Source organism: Phaenicophaeus curvirostris, chromosome 4, assembly GCF_032191515.1.
Source record: "Phaenicophaeus curvirostris isolate KB17595 chromosome 4, BPBGC_Pcur_1.0, whole genome shotgun sequence".
Taxonomy (NCBI): Eukaryota; Metazoa; Chordata; class Aves; order Cuculiformes; family Cuculidae; genus Phaenicophaeus; species Phaenicophaeus curvirostris.
Genome location: NC_091395.1, coordinates 36,533,221 through 36,555,394, shown reverse-complemented (window position 1 = coordinate 36,555,394; position 22,174 = coordinate 36,533,221). Strand labels below are relative to the sequence as shown.

At 37.9% G+C, this 22,174-nt stretch overlaps 1 protein-coding gene across 1 annotated transcript in view; it reads left to right on the top strand.

Moving 5' to 3' along the window:
* The window catches only part of PALLD (palladin, cytoskeletal associated protein), a 190,406-nt gene that overhangs the window by 156,642 nt on the left and 11,590 nt on the right, over nt 1-22,174 (top strand). Inside the window, exons 12-16 of the mRNA XM_069855795.1 lie at nt 10,834-10,969; nt 13,349-13,450; nt 14,014-14,064; nt 15,504-15,725; nt 20,557-20,706. Coding sequence (XP_069711896.1) covers nt 10,834-10,969; nt 13,349-13,450; nt 14,014-14,064; nt 15,504-15,725; nt 20,557-20,706 — 661 coding nt within the window. The remainder of the gene's footprint in view (nt 1-10,833; nt 10,970-13,348; nt 13,451-14,013; nt 14,065-15,503; nt 15,726-20,556; nt 20,707-22,174) is intronic.

The following is a 22,174-nucleotide window of genomic DNA, read 5'->3' as shown; positions in this document are numbered from 1 at the left end:
TATACTTTTCTGGGGCTTTTTGCTGTTACCTGCTACCTGAGAGGGAGAAAGATGTGAATAGTTTGCAAATGCCTCTGTGTTAGAGATGAGATTTAGTTTTCTAACCCTCACAGAAGTGAGATTCTGAAAAAATCATGCAGTAGAAATACAAAATGCGAGAAGCTAAAACTTTACATTGAAGTTAATGAATTTATGAAAGCAGCAACAGAAGGCTCTGCATGCCCAGGATGGTGGGAGGAGATCCAACAAAGTCCTTCTCATGACCCAGTTCTTTAAAGAAGTCACAGATTCAATGATATTTGTAGTCTATGTTCCTATTATGTCTGCTGGTAAAGAAATAGGAAGTTGAGAGAGCATTTTTCAGAAGTTCCTATAGCTTTGTGATATTTAAGTATAGGGTTTTTAAGTATATACCTGATGACAAAGTGGTCATAACAATACATTGACTTTTGGATATAGTTTTTCTTCCAAGGAGGTTTGGAAGAGGAGCTTAGGAGGGGTTTTAGAAAAGCAGTGCATAAAAACAAACAGAATCCCTCCCCTTAACAACTCTGCATGCTTGTTTTCCCTTTTTGTCTTCTCTAAAGGCCAAAATAGTATTTTGGAGCATGTCAGCTCCTATCATAGATCAGTTTGTCTTTCCACTGGCACTAGATTCTCATTCCATCCTTAGAGAACAAAGAGGCGTGCTGAAGAACAAAAATGAGAATAGCTGTATCCAAGGCTTATTTATAACTTTGTCTAGAAGTTTGTCTAAACATATCTACGGTATCTAGGTGACTTGTTCAGCTGCATACTGCTGCAGTGGGAACTTCTGTTATTTCAGTCCAGGATACAAAAAAGAAGAGAAGGAAGAAAGCGGGCAGATATGAAAGGAATAAGTCATGTATATGCTTTAAAAAGCATTTCTTGATTTCTCTCATACAGCTCATTGTGGAGTCTGGCCACAAAATGGAGTTAGGACAAAAGTGACTAATAGTACGGTTTGCTCTTGCACTCATAATAGTTGTGGGTTTTTGTCTTACTGTGTCTTTTACACTGGCTGATTTTCTCTGTTGATACTGTTGAAGGTTGTGATTAATCTCCTGACTGTTTGACAGGTAGGCACAGCCCACAAAGCCTGCAATTATGTCTGATTTGCCAGGAGAGACTCTAGTACAGCTATATAGTTCTGGATAGGAACTGGATTGTCTTTGAAGTTCCCTTTTGTGTGCTGTGCTGTGAGGGTGACAGTGTCACCTTGAGTCTCTGTGTCCCTCATTCCCCATTATGCTACATTCCTGCACACGTGTTCTCACTTGAGGCGTTAGCTGTGTTATTCTTCATTCCCTTCAATCACTGGACAGAGATAACTCTGCAAGGATGCTTCCCCCTTCCCCATGTCCCTCTCCTCCCCAGGATCAGCAGGTAGTCTGAGTGTGCAAGTGCTGCCGTGTCTGTCTCTGTGGGGCAAGCCAGCAGCCTCAGGCTTTGTGCTGAGGATGAGGTGCTTGGCAGTTTCGCCTACGTTCCCTCAGTAGATGTAGTCCAGATGGGGATTGGATCATGTTAATCATACAGAATGTATGTGTGTGTAGTTTATGTATTTATATGTATATATGCACAATAAGCATTTGTCATCTGAATTATAACACTAAAACATGGTAAAAGATACACTACATGATGCAAAAAAAAAGATGTTGTTATGTATCTTTGATGCCAATTTTTCCCTGGACTCTCCTTTTTCATTTTACTGTGTGCATTACTGGTGTGTGATATGCCTTGCTGAGTAAATCATTCTGCCTCCCATCATTCTCATACCACTCCCAAGCATTTCTTCCCTTGCCTCCCTTCCCCATGCTGCTTTTGGTCTCTTCTGCTTTGTGCCATAGTCGCCGTTCTTTTTTCTCCCATCTTCACTTTTTGCTTCTTTGCCCTCACCTTTTGCTCCATCCTTACAAATGCTCTTTTTTTGAACACATTTGTCTTTCTGAGACATAGTTTTTGATCCACTCGCAGTATTCCATAACCTCAGGCTATAGTCTTACCATGTACTCCTTACATCTCCGAGATCCATTGACAGAAAAAGAGGATACTGTTTCCTGACACTGTGTTCTGCAAGTTTGGTGCAAGGAATGAATTGAAACATTCAAAGTTTTGCTTCAGCTCAACATCTAAAATATTAGCCAAGACATTTTTTCCCTGCTTCTTGGTCTGTCATGTAGTGGTGATATTACAAATATGATAGTGGGTCACTGAAAGTGAACTAGGCAGAGTTTGCAATGCCTTTCATTGAAAGGAGATAAGTGTTTTGTTGGGGTTTTGTTTTTTTTTTTTTAACTAGAGGCTCCACATTTAGTCTTTTGAAGTGGTAGGATTTTCTCTTTAGAGGATAACTTTATAATTTATTATTATATTTTAATGCTAGTGGAAGTACACTTGGACCTGTCATTGCATTTAGATACTTCAACACTTTCATATCGAGTGCCTCTAGCAGATAAAATGCTTAAAACAGATTTCTTGTCTGCATCTTTTTTAATGTTTGTGTATTTCAGATAGATAATTCACTGTTCATATTTTGATTATATACTCTTTTTACCCTGGTGGTTTACTCTCTTCTCTCCCAGGCATGGGTACTGTGATACTGATAGCCAAATATATAAAAGAAAATAATAAATATTTTGCCTTGTCATAGTCTCTTATAATCACCAGAAAAACCTCATTGTTTTGCAGGGTAAGAAATTCCACAGAATCTTTTTAAAAGTTAGACATCTTGATATATTGAGAAATTTATTAAATACTTGTGTAATTCTTCATACATATCAATGGGTTTTCATGACTAAATCTTGGCACAATTACAGATCTGCTCCTCAGGATCAGTACTTAGGCAGTATTCTCATTTTCTTCTGATTGCTTTTGTGATAGGAACAGAATATAGGTAAAGCAATAAACATTGCAGGTGAAGACAGTCTGGTTTGGGACATGATCAAAGGCAGCACTGGTGAAGATTTCTGTAAAATTGAAGACAGTGGAACTTTACCAGTTATATACAAAGCAACAGTCTTCCTTGCTCCTCATGGAGTCAGACCTTCCATCTATCAGCTTTCTTCAGGCATTTCCTTTGCAGGGTATGTATCGTCTTTGCTCTAATTAAAGAGAAATTAATCCAAGCAGTTATTGTTCCTGTTGCTTTATAAGTGGTCAAACAAAACAACTAAAACTCTTCCATCCATCCCTGTAATCTGTCTGTAAGCCCTTGAGCAGTAAATACCATGCTAATGTTTCAGGTAAGAGTTGACATTTTCCTTGGATTTGGACTTTAAGACTCGGTGACAGTGTTATCTAAACAAGTGTGATCAAATGGATATTCTTTCCAGTTAACAAATTTGGAGGCATTGCACTGGGGTTTATTGGTTTGGGGTTTTTGCAAGACATAGTCTTACAACCTTGCCTGAATCATGGGAACCACTACTTATGATTTTTCCACACTTTATTTGGACATCTGAAATGTGGAAAGCAGCTTTGTGTAGTTAGTACCTACTAATTTACCTTTAAATACTTTAAACATTTATTTGCAACAATTGTATGGTAAATGTTTGAGTTAAATATAATACATCTCATCTTTTTGGTAAGACCTAGCTACTTTGTAGTTACCAGCGTTTTCAAGCTGTGACAGTGGCGGTGTTAGCTGAACAAGCTTTGGGAATAACCTTTTTTTAATTAGTGGGGCACATCTTACCAGAGCGTAGTGTTATTAAACAAGAAGAGAAGTGCTGGTGGAACTGCATAGTTAATTAAGTACTTCAGGCAATTATGAACGCTCCTAAGTTATTTCCAGGTTAAAAGTTGGCTGGAGTAATATATTATTGGATGCTGTTCTTAAAAGTCTCAGCTTGTTCTTTCTTTACCTAAAGAAAATCCTGCTGTAGGTGGTTGTGTTGGACTCAGCTTAGCTTTCAGTTACAAAACTTGCAGTGAGCAGAGTTAATGTCACAAAAACCTGGAATTCAGGGGGGATTGTCCACAGTTACATCTGTAGAAGCTAGAATCTAATCTTCACTTTTCATAAAAATCCCCCAGTAAATTATATCTGTATGAAAAGAAATAAGTATATTTACAAATTCTAGGTAAGCATATACTTTGGTAAGTTTACATGAGCGTTTGGGAAAGCAAAATTAATCCAGTGAGAAGGGTTTAGTGACTATTTAGTGAATATTTAAACAAGAAGAATTTAAATTCTGCTACAAAAAACGTGGAGTTATCCAACTTGGAGAAATGGAGTCCTTTTCCAAGTGCAAAAGGAATGTATTGTCATCTATACACACAACGTTTCGAAAGTGATTTAAAAAATTAGTGTTTTCTTAAACCAGACTTATTCTTATCTACATATCTTCAGTAATATTACCTTAGTCACAAACAGAAAAAAATCTGACTATACAGAATTGGTGATAAAACATGACTAGATTTGCTACTTTCTGGAAAAGAATGGGAAAGAAAACATTGTTTTGGAGACAAGATTGTCTAAAGTATCTTGTAAAATGATAAGCTGCTTTTATCACTTTATATAATAAATTGAATTGCTGCTTCAATGATCTTTAGAACCTTGTATCTAAATCTTAAAGGAGTTTCTGTGGGAATCATGCGAATAGCAACCCACACTTTTTTTCCCCTTTGAATCAGAGGTGCTAGTCTATTGCAGTTGTGTACTGTGACTTGTCTATGGAATTGTCTCTCAAATCGCACCGAGGAAAGTATTTTACTGACCATTGAGTCAGTCAGCAATGATGGTGAGTGACTACTGCAAGGAAAAACTCCATCTTCTTATCTTACAGCTTTCAACAGCCTCCCAGTACAAAAGCCAGTTTTCATTTTAGAGTAAACTGTATTACCGTCCTGTGTAGACTGGACATCTACTACTTTCGTTTCTCTAAGTTATGTCTGCTTGAACTGTGAAAAATTGAGGTTAGCTATGGTACAATAGATGTGAAAATAGTGTACATAGGAAGTATCTTGATTAAGAACTCCAGTACCAAGCTGAAGAGAGAGGTCGGGATGCTTTCTGGCTTCTGAGGAAGCACACCTTATCTCTGTATGCTACCTATTAGTCATACCTTGAGTTACCCCTTGATCTCAGGAAAACACAATGGAAGACAAGTATTTCTGTAACTGGAAACTTTCCAGCAAATATTAGGGATTGCATTAATTTCCAGCCTCCAGTTTTCTTCAGCTATTGCTCCTGTCCGTTAGACTGGTTTTGGTTTAAGTTTCCTGATCTACTATCTTTTATCTGCTTGCCCCATGACTTGGATACTACTTGTGGCTATTAGACCAACATCTGAGTGGTCTAATAATGTTCGTCTGTGGTATCAGATGAATTCCTGTTGGTCATGCTATGAAACAGCTCATATTGCACATATTTATTTTTGCACAGTCTAACGCCTTTTTGCACACACTTGCATGTGATTATCATAAAATATATATCCATATCAGCTTTTTTTAAGTATCACGAATGCATGTTTGTTCCACTTGAACTTTGAAATCCCAATCATATCCCACATCTAATCAATTAATGTTGCTTAAAAATAGAAATCAAGATTTAGCATGGACATGCAGGCAGTAGGCAAAATAACTGGCCTGCTGAATCCTGACAATCATTGTATCTGTAAGTCTTTAACTTTCAAAATGTTTTTATCCAGTTTTTTTCCTAAATTATATTTGCAGATCTTTAAGAATGTAAGATGACAAGTGAACTTAATTAGAATCTTCTGCAAAGGGAGAAAGGCTATTTGTAGCAATTCATTTGTTTTCATACAATTTGCACCTACCCTTTCCAATGCTGTGGCATGTTCGGGTTTTTTTCAACTACAGATTCATAACCTTTTATTGGATGGTAGAAATAATTGAACTTCTGTTCAGTAGACTTCATTTCATATAGCGCAATTAATCCTTAGTCAGATCTGTTCCTCAGGCTTTCCATTAGTTCAGATGTGTGTAACATTGCATTACTGAGCAGAGCTGACTCGAGGTCTCCACAGTGTGTATGACAAGTTCGAACTAAAATTATTTCAATATGCAGCTGCAGGTTCAGAGTTTGTGACCTGTTACAGTGCTTGCAGTAACTTCGTTCTTACAGTAAGCGAAAATTGTGTGAAATGGGCAGGAATTAGCTGTATTTTTGGACGGCTTTAGTTTTAAAGGAAAAATCAAGTTACTGTTTGTTACTTCAGTATCAGAGAACTGATTTGGATTTCTGTGAAACAGCGCCATACTGGCTGCAAACAGGAATTTGTTCTTGGAAGGATAACAACAGCCAGCCTGTTGCCCTTGTTTATGCTGTAAAAGGTACATAGGAAAAGAGGGAATTGCATCCAGCATGCACACTGTGTAATTAAAACATGAAAAGTACCGCTGGTTTGGCCTTCTTTCTAAACAAATGTTAGGCAAATATTCAAAACTAAAGAGGGCCAAGCCAAGTTGGAAAAGTCTGTGTGAATTAAGATGACTGCGTTTTGGCAATTTCATTGCACCCTCTCTGACCAAAAGCATTCAGACTTGTGTGCTTTTTATCTGTGTCTGTATTCAGGCCTTCAGTGACTTAAGTGATGCATGTTTCAGAGGTGATATAAAATCTGCGAATTTCAGCCTGATTCTCAAAGGCTAGTAGTTTCTTCTTTGCTTCATTGTTTTGCTTTGTACATTTGTGGTGGTGGTGGTTGTGTGCCCTAGACTAATGCTGTCAGTATCTTGAAATATGTCTTCTCTGGCTATCATCTCCTACTACCTTAGTAATCCCAGCGTATTCTGAAAATTGCATCAGGTAAAGAATGAACATAGAAATTCACAAATTAATTGGCAGAATGTTTTGGTTGATATTGTCCCTGAGAAAAGATGAAAAGAAAGCTGGTGAGTCACTGAGGAGGACACAAATCTTAGGAACTTAATGCATCCAGGTAAGGGCCTATAAAGATGGTGAAAAACATTTGCAAATGCAGCTGAAGAAAGTTTGCTGCCAGGCTGTCTTGACATATAAACCATCTCTCATTCTGAACGCATCTGTGCTTCGGAGGACAGGTTTACCAACGACCTTCCATTAGTTGCCTTTGCCCTGTTAGCTGTTTTGAAATGCATCTTAAGAATGTATGTCTTGAGAGCTAGCTTGGTGTAAGGGCATGTATGTGTATATATATTTATGTGTATATTTTGAAGAGTATATACAAAAGTACATAAGCGTGTAAGTGTATTTGTATTTTTCTCATATGTAGAAAAGGAAAGGGTTTCTAAAGAGGTGGTGGAAGTAGTACATCTGCAGGATGAATTACATTTCCTTGTGTGCCTCTTCTTTTCATATCCCAGTTTAATACAGTCCCGAAAGATAAAGCGTGAGGTTTTCTAAAGTCATCTGAAGAAATTTTACTCATTTTTATAGATATATTTTTAAACTGACTGCTTCCTTGCTTGACTAGTTATTTATAAGTGTAAGTAACAAGAAGAGAATCTTTTTTTTTCAGGCAAGTTGCCTTGACCGGGTCTTGGATGACAATTCCACACCAACTGTGCCAAGCTCAGGATATTCTGGCTCTTAACCTGAGATCTGGAAGGTTGTAGGGAGTCTTCCTCTCCTGTTAAAAGCTACTAGGGATCCCCAGGCCATTGCTGAAATATTTGCATACCTTGTTCTTAAATTAAACTCTTTACCTTCAGCATATGCTCGTTACAGTGTTTAACTGCCCCTGTTGGAGGGTGGATAGACAAAAACAATGTAAAACTCTTAAGCTGTCTTGGCCTGTCTCGGCCTTTAGTTCTTCAAGTTGTTGTCTATTTATCTTCAATGGACATGGAGAATCATTGAATACCAGCTATTTTCTGATATTTTATGTTTAATTCACCTCTCTATCTTCGTTCAACTAATTTCATGACAAGATATTTTTGTGTATATATGTGTGTGTGTGAGACAGCTTGTCACAAAAAAAAAAGCTGTGCTTCTAGAACCATCTGACAGTTTCTTGTTATAAAGCTTCCCATTTTGCTGTACTTTTCTTGAAGTGCAGTGGTAAAATTGGGTTCAGTGTCCCAACAGCAAAGAATAAAGGAAAACAATGAAGTTTCATGTCTTATGCTAACGTGTCCCAGAATATTTCTTTTCCTTTTGAAGCAACGGTGTTATTGTCCAAGTTTTAATCTCGGAGATTCTTGACAGATTCAAGTTTTCCATTTGTCCTGCTGTGCTACTTTGAACATCATCATTAGAACGCCTTTACACTAACTGAACGTTTTTGTAAATGACAGTTGTTACCTGCAAATGAGTTGCAACCTCTGCAAGTTCAGTGTCATCAACCAACTTGAGAAATGTGATTTTTTTATTTCACCACTCCAGTTGTTAAGATTGAAATGCTAAGTACTGAACTTAGTATACACAGAACTGTGAGAAACCTCATTGGTCTATATTCTTCCAGTCTGATAGAAAAAAAAAAAAAATTGCTACTATCTGAACAGTTTTGTTTTCAGAGATAACTGATAATGCTTCTGAAGATGCTTTCACTTCTTATTTGAAATCCATTCCAAAGCACTTAGTCCATCTTCCTCTTTTCATGCTGTGTTGTGACTTTCTTGGGTAAACTGTACGTTTTACCTTTACAGCCTGTTAAGTGCCCGGCATAAGAAGGCCCTTTTCTGCTAGGACTCTGTCATTCAAGTGTGCAGTTTGTAAAAACAAGAAATGAATACTGTAGCTCTTAATATATCATTTGGAATTTTCATGGTAGGATGAATGTCTCCATTAAAGGCTGGTACCAGGACTTCTTGAAGGTGAGGCCAAATATGAAATGTAGTGCCTTGATGTTGGTGTTTTTCGGTTGGGGAATTTTTGGTCTACTTGTCTTTATCCAGAGAGTGACAGAATTATGTTCTGTGGTGGTACTGGGCTGAGTTGAGTAAGAGGCTGGAAAGTGAAGGGAAAGACTGAAGAGAGACAGATTCTCTTAGCCTTCCAGCAGTGGGTCCATCCTTCCTGAGGGATATTACCTTCTGATACCTTCTTCCCACCTTCTCCTGTCCATTTTTGTTCCATATTTTTTGTTACATTTACTGTTCCCAAATTTATTGAATTACTGAAGCATCTCTTTATTAAAGAGACCTATCCCTTACCCCTTCCTCTTAGTGTTCTCGTGTCTCTCTGTAGATAGAATAGTTTTCCTGTATTCTCCAAAAACAGTGTTGAGGAAACTGTTACGTATAACCAAGAACATCCCTAGCCAAGTGCTGAGGGAATTTTTCTGCTTGGTGAGTGAAAAGATCTCCAGCTAACGGCTGGATATTTCTAGAGTGAGGAATGTTGTTTTCTGGCTCTTTGCAACATTAGGCAAATGTCTTCTCTTCTGCTTTGATTTAATGTGAAGATGCAGTTATTTTTACAAGAACATCAACATTTTCTCATTTTAAATTTACTTTCAGTAACAGAATATGAAATGTTTTAGGAATTTAGACAGAAATGTTTCCAATTATTGTATTCTCCATCTAGTCACTTCATTCCTTTCTGGCTTTTGACAGCATGTGTATTGTTTCATTTTAACTAATGCTAAAAGCTACCATTGAAGCCAACACTGAAGAATTAATTTCCTCTAACCATGTTACAGAAACACAGTACCAAATAATATTGAACAACATTGTTATTTCTATATGTTTCTTTTTCAACATTTTGGTGCTGGTAATTAAATTATTAAGCTGTGTATTAGAAAGAAGTTTACCCTTTGCATGCTAGTCTGATTTCTTTTCCATCTCTGTTATTTGTGAGTTCATCAATTTATGGGATTCAGTTCTATATTTTGCATAAGTCATTCCAGTGTAATAGGCTGAGCTGTAGTTATCAGTGAAGCTTTAAAAAAAACCCCAAACTAATATTGAATCCTTATCAGTGTGTGACTTTGCTGGAGAAATGGGTAGGGGGTTATAAAACTTTAAAATCTTGATAGCAATGTTGATTTCTTCACAGCTGTGTAAGAACAGCTGACCTCCAATAGAAACCACCACTGCTGGGGATCTCCAGCAGCAAAGCCATCATAACATGACTGAAAAGTGTTGAATATTAGTGCAGACTGGGAAAAAAACTCCAGAACATGGGAACAAGACATCCTGAAAGTGCAATCATAACATATAGGCTGGTGTGAGGAATAGCTTAGCCTTGTGGATGCAAACTGCTAAACGGTTGCTATTCCACTGTCAAACCCTGCTTATGAGAACTGCTTTACAGGGGTGGTTTTTCTTTTTGCCAGTGTAACCTAGACTTTATGAATGGCTTTTCTCTGAGAAACAACAGTTACTTGTTGCGTTTGAGGTATGTGTTCACAGAGATATGAAGAATAAACATGAAGGTATACGTTGTGTATTGAAAAGCTGTAACAAGGAATTAGTTAATAAATAATATAGGAAATAAATAATTAACTTCCTTGTCTTGCATCTTTCTGATCTTTATCCATCTGGTTCTTCAAATGAACCTAGTTTATCTTCTGTCCTCACTTATCTAGTCATCCTTTCCCTTTCACATTTCCTCTCACTTTGCTTTATTACCATTTATTACCGGTTTCTTCTTTGAGCCTATGGTGTTTACAGCCATCTCTACACAATCCTGAGCCCTATTTTAACTAATGCATGAATAAAGCATAGTTTCAACTCTATCCTTAAACTAAACATTTAGTCAGTGATGTGAGTTAGAAGGGACAGCATAGTAAGAAAAATGACAGACCCCTAATTTTAAAGACACAATATTGTTTTCTTCACTAATAGCAGTGATTCCAGATAAAATTCCTAAATACTAAGGATTTCAGGAAAGCTCATGATTTTTTCTGTACTGTTTTGCAGGGGATTTCCGAAGAAAACAGGCAGAACTGCGAGGATAGCATCAGATGAAGAGATTCAAGGGTCAAAAGATGCTGTAATTCAGGATCTGGAAAGAAAACTTCGCTTCAAGGAAGACCTTTTGAACAATGGGCAACCGGTATAAGAACGTAAAATCTTCCAGGGAGTGGGAGTGGGCATCATGAGTAGTTTCTCAATGTGCTGCGTTTAAAATAAATATTGTAGATTATTTCTATATTTTATTTATTTAGTATTTTTAATTGCATTTCCAAAGCTGCATTTCCATAAGGAATGATAGTGTACATCTTGGCCTATCTTTCTCACGTTAGACGACTTTACTTGGATTTAACAAGCAAGGAAGGTCTCAAAGCTGGTGAATTCACATAAGAAGCCTGCATGGTCTGTACCTTAGGGGCTTTTTTAGCCTCGGAGGCCATTTGTTTTTGAGTGTTCATCACTGGATGGCTGGGCAGTAAGCACATGCATATCTCTTGATCAGTCCAGGCTTATTCTACCTTTTGCCCAGCTGTTGGACAGCAAGGGGGAAAGAGTAGGTGCTAAGCAGACATTAGAGGGGGGCTAGGCAGTTCCTCTTGAGAAACAACACATGAAGAATCAGGTATCACTAGGTGCTGCAGTTGTGGGCTTTTTTAACCAATAGAAGAAAAAGTAACCTGTAATCCTAACTTACAGACTTTATCAGGAGTTAACAACCTGTTTGAGGAGCCAAGAAATGAGGTAAAATGGGCAAATATATCTAACGATTGAAATGTGCAGCTACAAAGTTCTCCATTAATGCTTGTGCATTTTAAGATATGTGTAAAAGGTAAAATACCAAATTCTTCCTGCTCAGAGTTGTTGAGAAGCAACACTCCCAAGATTTGATTACAGTTTTAAGGCACTGATTTAAATGTCTTTGAAGCAGGAATCTCTTTTTAGAGGAGAGTAATTTGAAAAATGTAGACTGTCACCCCTGTTTTCAGTGAAATGCTTTCGAAAGCATCTGAATACCTTGAGTTACTTTTGTGTCCCTGAAAGGTAGTAGTGTGCTTTGTTTTTCAGGACCATGCTCAGAAGCTTTCTAAGTTCGCTACCATGTCTGAGATGTGGACTCTATGGCGTTATAGTTCAAGACAGCCTATTGAGTCAGACTATCTAGTCCACAGCTGCCAGATTCTAGTTCTTAAAAAAGTCAATAGATTGAAGAAGGGAACGCGTTTAAAGCAACTAATGCTTCTGTACTCACTTTTCTCCATCGAATCCATAGGGTTTGGCAGTTTCCTGTAGCAGTTAAGCTGAATCACTGTCATAGTGTGCAAGTTCCTTTTTTCCAAAGGGGGTCGGCTGAGCATGCCTGTCAATGCCTATTTTGGAAAGTGAGAGAGATGTTTGGTCTGGACAAACAAATGGAATGTCCTGAGAAAGCCCACATGGCCCGAGGTTAAAAAAAAAAAGAAAAAAACAACAAAAATCCCAACCAACTAAAAGCCAACCAGTGATCAGATGACATGGGAGCTTGAACCAAGTAAACTTTGGTTTTGCTTTTGCCTTGAGGCTTTTGCCTCGCAGATTCCTGTCTTGTGTTATTCTGTTTGAGTAATCATGGCTGTGGGCACTTGGGGTGATCACAGAAGAAATTAAAGTGAAGAAAATTCATGCTTAGACATTTGTAACCAAGCCAGGATTGGTACCTAGTTTCATGAGTCTCAGCCTGCTGGTGTAGCAGCAAAACAAATTTAAATGAGCTCCTTTAAAAATGGAAGCATTTAAAAAACATTTCCATGGGGTTTTTTTTCATTTCTCTGTTTAAATGAGGCATTTTGCCATATAATGGGTTTCCCTTTCGTTCACTGGCGTTTTTTTACAATGTTGATTTCTAAGAAAGTGTCTAAGCGCCTGAAATGTATTATTGAATGTAGTAGGAAAAATAATAATGCAATAATTGAATTTTATGCTTCATTTTTTCTTACAAATTTCTTTACCTTCTGAGTGTAAATTGTCTCTTTTTTTAAGCTGTCACCTTACTTTCCAAAAGAATAAGAAGAAATAGAAATAAAAGGAAGACTAAATTTTTCTACAAAGCTGTCACATTTTGACAAAAAAAAAAATCAAGGTAGTGCAGTATGCTCTTAGGATTTTTGGCAGAGTTTTCTGCTGTGTGGTTCTAATATAAAAATTGAGTGAAATGACTAAGAGTAAGATTTGGGATGATTTGACATGCACTTTTTTGATGGCCGTGCAGATTTAAGTTCATTCCTGCCCAAGTTCCTGGCAAGAGGATAGAAACAAATGGCAGATTCGGGGCAAGAGTTGTTTAAGCCAAAAAAGCAGCTTGTAATGCAAAAAAATGCATTACAAACTGCAGGAAAAAGTTTCTGTTAGAAACTTATTGCAGCTCTGTTTTATTAATACTACTTAAAGTGTTGCTTACTGTTTAACTGCCTTGTGGCTTCTAATGAGGAATAAAAACATTTCTTTCTTTTCCCTCGTCTCTGTTCCTCTTTTATTTTTTGTTCAGAGATTAACATACGAGGAGAAAATGGCTCGTCGATTGCTGGGAGCAGACAGTGCTGCAACAGTCTTCAATATACAGGAACCAGAAGAGGAGCCTGCCATACAGGTGCCACATATCTCTACAATTTCACAGGAAAACTAAATATTTCTTTCAAATTTTCTTTGCCACAGGCTGTGATTCCCTTAAAAATAATCGTACATAAGACAACGTATGCAAGATAGGACGGTTTTGATTACAGAAGTCATGTGTTATATATCAGCGAAGTAAACGGGAGGATCATATGCCTATTGCTCAGTTTTTCCATACTGAATAGGGTTGAGAGTTCTCAAATATCTATTCTGTGCTTTAAACTCTTCCATTTATCCTTTTCTGTCCTAACCTTTAAGTTTCTTAAGGAAAAAATATGTCTAGTATCTTGAAACCATCTTCTCTTTACGTGTGTAACTTGCAGTTTTTGGGTGCAGACCAAAAATACAACATAAAGTCTGCTTTAAAGGCCAGATACACACTCTCCATTGTTGAGATGCCAGACTTGCTATTTGGAAATGTGTATATTCGTTTGCTTATGTTACCACATAAAGAATGTTCTCCTGATAAAAACTCAGAAACTGTCATGGATGCTTCTCGGTCTTCTTTCTGCCTCTTGATCTCTTTTTCTACCCCTGCAGGAAGCTCGCTCTGTTGGTGCTTCTGTAGTGAGTCCTATGGATATTCAAAAGGTTAAAGTTTTCACTTTTTTCTGTCTTTTTTTTTTTGTACATAGATTTTTTTTCTTTCTCTGTTGTCTTTGCCTTTTCCCTTCTGCTGTTCTAGCATTAATAACTGGGAAGACAGGGGCTTGTTCTGTAAGCCTAATTGTCAGAGCGCAGGCAGCTTAATTGCAGTGATGCTGTGCTCCAGTACCTTTCTGCTGTAACCTTAATATGCTGATACTAACTGCCTTGCATCCAAATCAACTTCTCTTTATAAATACCACATTTACTTCATTATTTACATCTAGGATAAACTTCCAGAGAAAACTCAAAAATGTCTGTTTACAAATGTCCATTACTCCATTTTTACCATTATTGAGGGTGACCCTTAGTTCTGTAATCAGTCAGTATAAAGGCTGCATGTTAGTCCTGGAACAGAGTCAATGATAGAGGGAGAGCATGTGAAAGGAGGCGTTGTATGAGGTGTGTTCTACCTTAAATAAAATAAGAGTCAGATATGACCAAAGGTCATTTGAAAGAGTGCCTGAATTTCTGCTGACTGAGAAGAGCATTGGCTAATGAAGGGGTTTCTTTTCTGCTTCTGAGCTTTCTTACTTTCTGGTATTACCTTTGTTATCACTAGTATTTAAAGCAAGACTTTTGTACTGCAAAGTAGATAGAGTGAACAGGTCAAGAAATTACATAACTCTGCATGTCATGGTAACATTTCCTTGTATCTGAACAGCAAATTTAAACAAGCAGTAGTGGTTTGCAGTGGATGAAATTTTCCACTCTTCTTTCTCTATCTTGACTACTTTCATGACAAATTTTGGTTTTAAGGAAGAAGTGATAATTTGGCCAGACAAAGGGGAACATGGCAACAGGAACGAAGGGAGGCAACTATCTTGGACTGCCAGTGTTGCCATTTTCTCTTTTTTTTTCCTTCCTCATTTTTACAGGCAACTGTACACAAAATCATTTGAGCCTTCTGGTGCAGCCTCTGGTACAGTTCTATGCAAACAGCAGATATGAACCATACGGTCTTCTGGCCATCTGGAAACAAAACCCTAATCTGCCTGTACCCTTGAAATATTAGTGTGTTTCTTTTGTTTTTATGAATTGCTTCAGGATACTTTTATTCTTCTAGGCTTTTTGCAAGAAATGGAAGGAAAGCAACCAATTACTTTTCCCCCTATAAATTAGCCCTTAAGATAACAAGAAATACGGGGTTTTTTTTTTCCCCTCATACCAGATGTCTTCATTGTTTTATAGGGAAGTTATTGGAGGCACAGATTATAGTGTTTTTCTTCAACAAGACACAGTTTCCTTTTATATGTAAAACCTTAATGGATTGTCAAAGATCACTAGAATAAGAAAAAAAAACCAACCAACCAAACAAAAAGCATTGGGAACATATCTTTCTGCGTGGTGTGTTGACACTAATATTTACCTTTCTTATTTGACAGGAATATAAAGTCTCCAGCTTTGAACAAAGGTTGATCAGTGAAATTGAATACAGGCTGGAGAGATCTCCTGTGGAAGAATCAGATGATGAGGTGCAGCACGGAGATGAACCTATTGATAACAGTGCGTCACCATATTTTGAAATAAAGCTGAAGCATTACAAAATCTTTGAGGGAATGCCAGTCACATTTACATGCAAAGTGGCAGGAAATCCAAAGCCAAAGGTAAGAAAAGAGGGTAAATGTTTCTAGAAACGCTCTGAAAAGTTCTGTATTGATACCTTGCCATCTGCCCCTGAACTCTGGGCTGTGTCTTACAGGAACAGCAGACATTCTCTCTTCCCAGGACAGACTCCTAGCTGGTATAAACTGTCAAATCTCTTTTGGCATCACTGGAATTACTTAGGCTTATATTAGGCAAAAATCCTACTATGAGGCTTCAGCTCTTAGTTACTCCCTCCTGAGACTTAATCTCTATTTTACCTGGAAGTAATACATCTGTCATTTTCAGAGCTACCTTCAGGGCACATCTGTACCACAGAATGCAGTGCAGTGCTAGAAAATACTACGTGAGCTGGCACAGTAGTCCCAAAAGCAACCTCATAAGGTTAAAATAAGTAATTAGCTCAGGCACAGCAACATCCTAATGCATAAATATGGTGCTTCTGGTTCAGAAGGCACTGTGGTATCTGCATTCTTCAGTGTTGTAGAGTTGTTTATATCTACACACCTTAACAAGACTAAACTTTATTGAAACTTGGAGGGAGGCGTAATAAAATACCCTAAGTTCCCAAATATCCCAACAGCAAGATGATGCATGATGGTGAGGTTTTAATGATGAACTTCGGAGGGAGGGTTGGGCTTGGGAACTATTTCCTTTTAGCAGACGTGAAAGTACCAGTCGTGTGATGTCAGTAGTCTGGAAGAATGCTTTGCTGTTGTAGGTTGTGCTTAACCATTTCAAAAATTGCTTGGCAATCAACTGACTCATTATGCAGCAGGCAAAGAGCAGGAGCTTCTTCAACTTCCTTGCCAAAGCCTGTATCTTGTTTGTGAAGGTCCTTGCAGCTCTTACAGTGACCTCTTGTGGAGAAGGTCTCTCTACTTAGACAAAAGCAAAGATGCTTTATCTCTTAATCTAAGATCTTCACAGCAGAACAGAGATAAAAGCAAGTTACTTTACATATTAAGTAATAGAGATGTATGATACTGCACAAATTGTAAAAAGAAAAAATTAACTTGGTCGGGTAACAGAGAACCGCAGAGAACTAGGGCTACATCTATGTTAACAAGTAGGGCAGATCAGAGGAAGCAAATCTGTGGAACGAGACATCCAATCCAGCAGGCATTGCAGCTGGTTTTACATTGGGCTAGTTCTAATCTTGTCTCACAGACTGAAGCAGATGCAGCACATTAGATGTGTTCTTGGAGCACATTTTCTGGTTTAGTTTCATCTGAAAGGAATCCAAGTTTGTGCTCCAAGACCGCAACATGATGTGAACCACTGCAAAGTAAGTGGGGCTGATCAGTATAGTCATATCAAAAGAGCACTCCTGCTTCCAACTGAAGATACACTGAGATCAGCTCAGTCTGTCTGAAATGAAAACTTTGATGTCCTGCATTTCTTTTGAGATGACTGTACAGAAGAGTCTGTTGTGCTGAATAAAGGTGGAAGACAAACAGGTTCATTAGTATTAGAGGTTCATTATGCTGAAGAGGTGCTCTCTTTGCCTGAGGCTTATGACTAAGTTACTGGATGACCTGTTATGAGTCAGCCTTAGTCACCTTAGCCTTTCCCTAGTTTTCACAGTTTTCAATTAAAGTGTAGTTTCACAGTCGTCTTAATCTGATTTAAGACAGATGAAAGAGGATGTCTCCTTTCCCTCACTCTCCTTGTTTTAGAGTCGGGGATTGCACAGCCAAGAAACCACATTGTTAGTCCTGCCCTAAAGCACAGCGCTACAAAGGAGTATCTGATGTGAATGCCCTGTGATTCATATAGGATGTTCTGCTTTTCTGCAGTGTCAAAGCATGCACATTAACAAGTAATTTGCTCTTGCACCTGGGACTATGAGCCTTTATTCCATTCACTTGCAGATGCTTCGTGCAGTTCATTAGGTTGCTCGGGATGGAACCAATTTCAGTCCCGTTGGATGGCTACTGGTTAGCCGGGCTTTGTAAATGTCAAAGGTGGCATCTTCCCCTTATCTGCTGGAGCATGCCAAGATAGCAGTTTTGAAAGGCTGAGGGCTGCCCTTCTGCTGTCATTCATTGAAGCTTGAAGCGTTGCCCCTGAATAAATTCTTTACTTTGGCAAATGAAAAGCTGGAAATAATTTACTAACTTGAAGCTCCTCCCTTGTAAGTGTTCTGTCAGGTCTGCCAAGGAATGGCTTTGGGAAGGACTATAATGTTTCTAAAATCTGGCATTCATTACAAGGGAGTTTTTTCTAAGCGGGGTTATTGGCTTGATTATTTTTTTCCCCTGAACATGCCATGTAAATTGAATACTGATGTGCAAAATCTGTCTCCATAAACATGACTTTTTAAATCTGAGTCTGCTTTTGTTATAACCTTCAGTGTAATGTAAAACTATTTTCTCATTAAAATGAGAACCCATGGAGATACAGGAGGGATTGTAGAACACTTATTTTCAAGGGGTATTTCTCTTCTGAATTAGGAGAACATCATGTAAAAGGTTAAATGAGACATGAATGTTGCATAAAGCTCATACTGCTCACTCTTCCCCGGGCTGAATATAATTCCTAGTGATTAAAAATGCTTGTGTGCTGCCCAAGATCAAAACCCTTTTTTGTACTCTGTATTCCATTGTATTTCTAGTATTGGTTTCAGAAAATCTGCTGCAAGTAAAAGCAATCCAGATGCAGAGTTCAGTGCTTACGTAGTTTAATGGTACATTTATTGAAAGGTATTCTAGAAAGAAAATACTTCACTGTGAGGGCCATTGTCTTCAGCAGCAGTAGTGCTTTACTTATTAACTCCGTGTCAGATAAAGGTAATATTAAGAATTTACTGCTCATAAGTAAATTGATGCTGATGCTTTTAAACTTAGTCTAAGTATGGGACAACATATGCATCATGTTTGGATAGCTGGTTCAGTTAATATTTGCATGTATTTCCATGTAATAATTTCTGGCATGTCTCCTAATGTTTCTGATAAGTGCTTTGTTATTAAGTAATTACTACTTAACACAGTATGTTTCCAAGCAACATTATGACACATGTAAAGCATGCAAGTTAAAACTCATTTTTTGCAGCTATGTTGTTACCAGCACCCATTAGCATGTGTATATAAGTGATCAAATATCTTTTGCATCTCCAGTAAGTGCTCTGTCAGCAGATGAGAAGACATGACTAAATCTTTTGTTAGCAACACAGACTCTCTGCAAGGCTGCTGACAGACAAAATGGGAAACAAGTATAACCAGCTACTGAGGAAATGAAATCATTTATAGTTACACATAATACTTTTTAATATAAAAACCACACATGGTAATTAATTTTTAAAGGAAATTTCCACTCATTCCCTCCAAAACATATTGTCCATTGTCTTTTTGTGAAAAGTATATCTTTTTCTCTCAGGTGAATGAATTTTGAGCTTTGAAATGCTGGCATGTACAAAGAACCTGGCTATCAGGTTTTGCTTTGTCATTTCATTTTTATTGGAAAGCTGGTACCTCACTCTAAGACCTAAATTCCTACTTCAAGAACTAGGCTGAGGAAGATGTGTGTGTTTTCCTCATACTAAATAGTCCCAGCAGTCATGTGACCAGGACAAATACATTTGTTCAGCTTTGTACAAGTTAACCCTGTAAAATTTGTGTAGGCAACTGCCCAAGTGATTCAAGAAAAGCTCAACACCACTGACCTTATAGAACACATGCTTCAGAAATGACAAGTAAATAATTTTCTACTCAAATATTGGTTTGGGGAGCTGACTACGGCCTTCTGAAGATAAAATTTTTCACATATTCCTGCGTATGTTTTCATGCATACACCACATCTTTTGATTCTAGCAGATTTCAGTTTGGGGTTTTGTGTTATTTTTAAAATATAGCAAAAATTAAAAAAAAACCCCAAAGCGCGATGGAAATACTTGAATTTTTTTTTTGCCTCCAGTCTGAGACATTAAAAACATGCATGGGTTTTGTATAATTTATGGATTACTTTGAGATACTATTCTGCATACATCATTTTTTGGCTCACTGAAAGTAGATCTTGGGTCAGCCAGAGAGTAAAATTATGTATCAAAAGTAATGGAAAAGAGCTCGGTTTGATAGATAATATAACTGTTCTGTGCAACCTGGGACTCTGCTGGTGTTGGCGTACACTTATTATAATATATCTATGTGCTGACTTGCGTTATTTCCTATTGCTTTGTAAAGCTGCTCATCTCTGCAGTTGTCTGTCACATCAGGGTGACACGGTTAGTTTCAATCATGCGATTGTACTGAGCTGGCCCACTGCTCACTGACCTGCTCGCTGCCAACGTCAGTAGCTGAATCCCCTTCTGGCTTTTTGGTCCAGTCAGCATAATGACCATGGGAAAAAACTGGTGTTTCAGCAGTGAGGTCATTACTTCTATTTTATTCATCATTGAACTAACTATTCCTATAATTGCCTCGTTTGGTGTTTTTGTTTTCTGAAAAGAGAGCAATAAGCGCTTCTCCAGCTTCTTCAGATTTAAGTGAAACAAAAATTTAGAACTTTTCTTTGTAATGACATTTATTTCCAGCTCTTGGAGCGTTCAGCTGCTGTTCTGCCCTTGGCCTGGGCACGGCCCTTATGCAACAGCTTCTTTAGTAAATATTCGTGCTGCTGCATTTGTCTTTGAATGACTGCTGATCTGTAGCTTGTCTTTTAGTGAAAGTAGATCATGGACTGTGGTTCTGCACTTTTACTCATTGATCAAACCGGTTTTCTTTGAATGCTTAGCAGAGAGGTTTTCACCAGTTAAAATTCATTAGTACTATTAATTGAGAAATGATGACAATGAGCACCCACCTCTTACCAGCCATGCCTGGTTTTCTCCTGCAGATTTATTGGTTTAAAGATGGGAAACAAATTTCTAAACGAAGCGATCACTACCGAATTCAAAGAGAACCTGATGGAACTTGCTCGCTGCATACTGCAGCCTCCACCCTGGATGATGATGGGAATTACACTATTATGGCTGCTAACCCACAGGTAAGTGAAGGTTGGCTCCAGAGCAAACATGCTTCTGGACATAAATCTTCAGCAAACTATCTCATCTTACGTATCCATGATTTAATTAAATGATGAAATCACCATAAAGTATGTAAGTTAGATTTCTGTTTTCATCTTGCATCAGTAGGGTGGGACCTTTCTATCTCCAAGAGATTAGCAACTCAACAGCAGTTTTTTTCCTATGGTCTGAGGTTTCAGAGGGGAGGGGTGTTTTTTTAATCACTCTTCCACTATTTGTTTCAGCTGGTAACATCTCAGTATCCTAACCTGAGCGTGGATAGTGTACATACTCTAAAGGGAGGAAAAAAATCCAATTTATGAGCAGAAGTAACCCAATTCAGCAATTTCATTTTCTTCTGTTGACACTCCTCGCTGACTTGAGACCAACTTTTTGATATGAGTAGGAGTATATCACACCTCAACATGTTTACATTAGGCAGTGACTGCAATTCTGCAAGGCAAAAAAGCCTAGCACTTATTACGTAGGGAGAGGTCTCCTGTGTTGATCTCAAAGTTTTGAATAATGTCTTTCTGAAACAGTATTACTGGTTTTTTAATATTATTTGTTCTTTGCTTACCGGGTACAAGAGCTGCAGTACACAACAAGAACCCACTATTGTGTTGAACACAGCTAAACTTAAGAGTTCATGTATCCCATTGAAGTAACTTTTTCAATCCACTTTCTCTGGACACAAACTGAGGGGAAAGATTTGCACATGAGAAACCAAGGCAGTAACATAACTTTAGGGATGTAACGAATTGTTTGCTTCTATAGCACTAAATATCCTGCCAAGACCTGGGAGTAGAATCGCACTGTAAAATAACAAACTGTATCGCTGAGACAGAGTTTAATCTAAACAGGAGTGTTGCTCTGTTATGAATGTTGCTAGGTTACTTAACATGACACTGCCATTTTTGCCCTGCTCTTTGTCGATCCTGCTCATATTGCAGCAAGCTTGTGAATACAGGGGACTGTACACAGACGACACACAAACAGCAGCTTTAGGCTAGATTCTACAAAATGCAGTGCTTAAATGTAGGTAGTTTAAATGTTATTTCTACGTATACAAAGAGAAATAAAGAAATAAAAGACATAGCATAAGGCCAAGGAAATTCTTCAAGCTGGGAGCTTGTACACGTAAGCGATCGTTGTGTTATAACAGTTGGTACTATTTAAATTGTGGAAATTCACAGCAGGTTTAAAAATTATAAAACACACTCAAGGTATGAAGCAAATCCTGTTCATCTTCCTGGAAGTGTTGTGTTGGTGCATGCAAAGTTTCCCAATGTAGTGTTACTAGTTGTCCAAAATCTGAGAGAACTTGGTGATTAAACTGCTGTTGTGTTTGGGCGCTGTGCTCTGTCCCAGAACACCTACTTTTTTAGCACTTGTTATTGTGGATAATGCTCATTCAATGACATGACAGTGACCCAGGTTATCAGCTCT